General features: G+C 50.5%; 1 protein-coding gene across 1 annotated transcript; it reads right to left on the reverse strand.

The window, feature by feature from the left end:
* Positions 1–2220: 2220 nt before the first annotated feature.
* LOC100550742 (T-cell surface glycoprotein CD8 alpha chain-like) lies at positions 2221–4922 on the reverse strand. Its single transcript, XM_085223716.1, has 5 exons — positions 4756–4922; positions 3928–4290; positions 3306–3398; positions 3032–3148; positions 2221–2547 (listed from the first exon to the last, which is right to left on the reverse strand). The coding sequence occupies exons 1-5, from the start codon at positions 4799–4801 to the stop codon at positions 2531–2533; spliced, it is 636 nt and encodes a 211-aa protein (XP_085079842.1). The 5' UTR covers positions 4802–4922; the 3' UTR covers positions 2221–2530.
* Positions 4923–5376: the final 454 nt, after the last annotated feature.

Raw genomic sequence — 5376 nt, forward strand, 5'->3', positions numbered from 1 at the left:
TGTTCTTACATTCCTGTACGAAACCGCAGAGCACCGCTGCCCACTGTTGGCAGTTGACAAGGCCGCGTTCAGCCAATGGCTCCAAATGCAAAGAGTTGTTTGCCATCCCCGGAGCCGGCCCTGTCCCACGCCCTGCTCTCACTGCACACACTGAACAGTAGGGCTGTGCGGCTGTGAGCGATGGCTGCACGGCTGGGGCGCAGCCGCCGCCATGATGGCGCGAGGCAGGGGGCGGCCGTGGGAGGGCTGGGCGGGGGAGCGTCTGGCCTGCGGGGTGGGCATGCCTGTATGGCTCCTGTGCCAGCGTTGCTGTTGTTCTGGGAGCCAGAAAACGGGCACTGCTGAGTGATGGAAGTGCTGTTTTGTGAGAAAGTGAGCCGAAGCGACCTGGGAACTGGGCTCATTTCTTTGGGCCTCACAGCACTTTGGTGAGTGAGGGAAGCTGGAGTGAAGCCTGCTGAGCTCTGAGAGGCTTGTGGTGGTACGAGGCTGTGAGCCTGGTGACGCCTGCATGAGCTAGAGCAGAGCTTAACAAAACCAACAGAGAATCTGTTGGATCTATCAAATACCACTGCAAGCATCTATGTCTTGAAATCCCATCAAGGAAATGCGAATAGTTCGTCTGCCATTGAGACATCTGAGCTGTGCTGTTTGTGTGGGCTCCTCCTGGTGTCAGTTTATTCTCCTCAAGCTAAGCTGAATCCACTATGCCTTTGCAGTGTATCTTGGGACTGGATTCTCACCCTGCCGTGGAGCACGGTAGCCTACCCACAGCACCTCATGTTCAGAGATGTGTTAGGAGAACCTCTGCAAGTGGCGAACAGGGTAAGCCATGAAGAGCACTTGTCTTTCTTAGAAGGGACATCTTACTTCCTTCCTCTGCCCTACTGACAGTGTTATTTCACTATGAAATAATCCCAGATACCAAACAGGAACTGAGATGTTTGCCTCCTAAGTACAGAAGTGTTCCTGCGACTCACCAATGGAGTTCTTTCCACATGAGGCCACCGCTTCCTGTGTTGTGTTCAGAACTGGGTGCCATGTCACTGTTCAGAGGACTCCTTTTCCTCTTCATATTCAGGTTTTGATTTGTTGGATATATTTGTGAGTCCCTCCTACACCAGATACATCCCGCCCCGGCCTCTTCTGATGTGAATTGTGAGTGCCATGCAGGACGAGGGCAATGTTGCTGAGTCGTAGGGGCTGCTTTTGGGGGAATCGCTCCTTTCTGCTGCCTTTAAGAATCTGTCAGTGAATATTTGACTTTAAGGCAAGATGAAATCATGTTGTCAGTGGAGAGAGGACAGTAAGGGAGCTGTCATGCATCCCTTCCTAGCAGGAAAACACTCTACTGGCCAGAGAGGGACCCAGGCAAGTTTAGCTCTACCGGAGACATCTGTGTGTGATCAGATGAAGCCACTGTACTCCTGAGTCTCCATCTTTCATCTCCTAAGTAACAAATTAACTGGGGCAGGGTTCTTCATTTCCTGGGTTCTGTGTTTATATCTCTTAGCACAAAGCAGTTTCTCCTTTCTGTAAAATCGTAAGATTTACCAAGGTTGGAGGAGAGCTCGAGGATCATCCAATTCAACCGTTCCACTATCACCAATATTCTCACTAAACCACCTCCCTCAATACAACATCTGAACCTTTCTTGAATGCCTCCAGTTTCAGTGGCTCCACCACTTCCCTGGGCAGCCTGTTCCTGTCCCTTTCCACTCTCTCGGTGAAGCAGTATTTCCTAATGTCTAACCTGAATCTTCCCTGGCAGTCCTTCTAGTCCTAGTAACAAATATGAACAAATAAGACTGTCCCAGTGGCAGTTACTTTATTCTGAAAAGCTTCAGACAGTAGAAGGACCTCCAGGGGAATATTTACTCCAAAACCTTCACCTGTGAAGGCAATGTAGATCAGCAGCATGGATGACTTTTCTCTATGCCTGCTGAGGAGACTGGAGTTGCACAAGCTAGGAGAGAGTTTCTGTCATGGACCCAAGTCAGACACTCATTTCTTCCAACACGACTTGGAGTGGGACTTCATTGTGGAATTTTGGTTTTGTCAACATTAGTGGGAAAGCATGTTACGTTATAAATCTCTCTGTCACCTATGTCAATATTGAATTAAACTAAATTCCACAATGATAGAAGTAGAAGTTATATCTAACTTGTAGGGAAGACTTCGGAATTGACAGAATGAGGCATTAGAACTGAGTGTTGATATGACTGGTTTATTGGTCATCTCATGGAAGGCTCAGCTGTCCAGCACAGCGGTGCCTTTTCCCCAGCGGCACGGAGCTGCCCGGCTTCTTAGGGTCAGCAGTGTCCCCGCGGTCTGGGTGTGTGCCAGCAGTGTGGGGCAGGAGCACAGGTCAGGGCGCGGGAGGTGTGCAGTGCTGGTGGGCAGCACAGGAGGAGCAGCCAAATGCCCGCGCTGCATCAGGGCAGCTGTGTGTGTTGCTGCTGGGATCCGTGCGGTGCTTGAGGAGGACGCCTGTGTGCCTTCTGCTGAGCAGCGACGCAGCACTGCTTGCTTATGCTGAGCTTGGTCCTGCAAGTGATCGGCTTGTGGTGAGCGCGTGTGACGCGTTGGCTGTGTTTATTTCAGCACTGCTGATGCTTCCAGCTCTTAGCATGGGAGCATCTGACCAATTTACCAAAAAGGAATCAAAATTATTATTGAAGCTTTCTGAATTTACACTTAAATCACAATCTTGCGTTTGAAATAAAGGTTTGACTACAATGAAGAAAAATACCCAGTTGTAACTAAAAGCAGAGTTTTTTAAAGGCACTGCGGTGCCTATAAGCTGATTTAGAGCCCTTCAGGATCGACCTGCCTTTATGATACTCCTCCCCATTTTGCTTCTCTGTCACTATTGTGGTTTATTTTCAGTGAATTACAATGTGGAATCAGAAATTGAGCAGCAAATGCACATGTTGTGTTACAGACTTTCCTTCTGCATTAGTGCTGCTTGCTGCAGATATTAATGCAGCTCATGGACCTTCAGTGGCACTTACTTTCACTGGCAACTTACTTTGGCAGTGCGTGATGGTGATGGTTATGGCAGTGAGGAGCAGGAGACAGGCACAAGCCAAGTTAACCCACATGACTGATTTACAGTAGAATCTTGGTGTGTTCTCATTGCTTGTTCCTTCTGGAATAAAGGGCAGAGAGGAAAGAGGAAAGGCCCAGCTGCAAACATCTCCCTGTGTCTTGATCGTCCTGTATTCAGCACAGACTGTGATTTGGCTACTTTTGATCAAAGCAGCCCTGCTGGCAGAGCCCCCGTCTCCCCACAGCTGGGTTACCTGCATGTGGGCTCTGTTGCGAGTTGTCCTTTGTGGTGACCTGGCTGCTCTGGGGGGTGGCAGTGGATGTGGTGGGTGCTGCTGTTGTTGTGACTGGAAGGAGAAATGGATGAATTCAGCAATAAATCTGCCTTCTGCCACACCTACCAGGCCACAGGCAACACAGGGAGAATTTGTAGGTCCATTTTGAAAAGTGATACACTGTAATTAACAATGCCCAAGGATGGAAAGAGAAGTCTTTGGGTTCCTAATTCCTTGGCTGCACAGTCAGAGATCTTTCTTATTAGGAACAATATTTTGAGAGACTTGGGAACCTTTTCTTTCCACATCCAACCTCCACCTCAACTACAAGTTACTTTCTGAGGTGCTGTAAACATAGGGAGGCTGTCAGGACACTCAGGATTAGTGTGAGGTGAGGAAGGTGGTGGCTGTGGACTTTGTAAGTCTCCTCCGTCAGAGCAGAGCTGGTGAGCAGGGAGCCTCTATGAGGAGGAGCAGTGCCTGTGTGATGAGACAGCTGGGCAAAGAAGCAGGGATGTGGGGAGTGTGGGCGCTGGGCCAGATTGAGAAGACATGGGCAGGGGTGGTGAGTGTAAGCGAGGTGGGTGAAGCTGTTGCTGACCTGGGAAGAAGGCGGGTTGTCCAGAGCTGAAGTGCAGCACCGGGTTGATGTAGTTGACGCAGAAATAGGTCCCCTGGTCCTGTGCCCTGAAGGACTTCACCACCAGCCGAAAGGAGTTTCCTCTCCATAGTTCCTCAAAGTTTGTAGCTGTTTTCTCATCCTCCTGCACGGCAGGAGGATGAGACTGTGTACTGGAGAGAATGAAGTGAAGGTTCCTGCTCTTGTCCAGGCGGATCCAGAATGGGGTTCTGTTCCTCTCGTTACGCAGGCACTCCAGCTCCAGCCGCTGTCCCTCCTGGGGGTGCTTTATAGTCCTGTTGAGGAACCTGGCCTCCATCCTCTGTCCCTGGGCTTTGGTGCAGCCTGTGGGCAGAAGTCAGCCATGTCCCCTCAGGTGCTGCTCGGGAAGAGCTCCCGGGGCCTTTGGGCAGGGCTTTTCCCCGCTGATGCGGTGCGTGGCAAGCAGGCAGCCGGGCTGTGAGGGTGAATGTGGAGGGAGGGCCTCAGCATCCAGCACACTTGGGTGCTGTGCTGGAGTCCCTGGGACTCAGCGTTGAGAGCGCCAGGCTCTCGAGATGGATGCTGCCCTTCAGAGCAGCCCTTCAGCTGCCTGCTCGGGGCTGCTGCCATTTCCCAGCTTCTCCAGAGTTTTTCCCTCTTACAACTGCTAAATAAACTGCCCCGTCTCTCCCCATCCCCATCCCCTACAGCAAAACCTGTCTGAACAGACTCTGTTCATGCTTGTATCCCACTGCAGTCCCACCTCTCGCATTTCCCTGCTCAGTCACTGAGCAGCCCTGAATTGCATCCTTCCCCTTCCATACTCACAGAGCCCCAGGCTGAGCAGGAGGAGCAGTGCAGGAGACCCGGCCATCGTCCTCGGGGCGGTGCAGCGGAGCGCGGGTGATGTTTCTCACTGAACTTTGGAGGCAGCGTAATTTATAGGAGAGGATGTGATGTCATCAGGACCCTCTTCTGTGAAGAGGTGGCATTCAGAAAAGAATGATTTCTGCAGCACTTCAGTTGTGATCCAGAGCATGGGCTGGTTCATTGTTACAGGGTGGTTTTTAATGGTGCCTCAGGGATTTTGCTTCTGCATTTTCAGTTGAGATTCAGACATTGACTAGGTTCGTGCTTGAAATCAAATCAGCTGCCACCGACTGCTGTCTCTCAGCCATTTGGGGCACTCTCATCATGTCCACATTTGCTGATATCTAGAATAAGTCCCATCTCATTGGCATAGTCTGCAAGTTGTGTTTTATGTATTTTATTTTAATAGATTTTATTATATTCTATTTTCAGATTGATCCATGCGCACTTCTCAGGGTTTCCATGCATTGCTGACATGTAGCTGAGTGCTTCAGCTCAGTTGTTCTCCGCGTTTCTTCTTTATACTTTCTGTGCGGCAGCCTCTGTGTGCAGGGCAGGAGGTCTGTGATGTGGTAGCCA

This window comes from Meleagris gallopavo, chromosome 4, assembly GCF_905368555.1.
Source record: "Meleagris gallopavo chromosome 4, MGAL_WU_HG_1.1, whole genome shotgun sequence".
NCBI lineage: Eukaryota > Metazoa > Chordata > Aves > Galliformes > Phasianidae > Meleagris > Meleagris gallopavo.

Coding starts and splice junctions, on each gene's coding strand:
- LOC100550742 (XM_085223716.1), bottom strand. CDS start 4,801: ATGGCCGGGTCTCCTGCACTGCTCCTCCTGCTCAGCCTGGGGCTCT. Junction 4,291..4,755: donor CCTGCTCAGCCTGGGGCTCT/GTGAGTATGGAA, acceptor TTCTGCCCACAG/GCTGCACCAAAGCCCAGGGA. Junction 3,149..3,305: donor GCAACAGAGCCCACATGCAG/GTAACCCAGCTG, acceptor TTATTCCAGAAG/GAACAAGCAATGAGAACACA.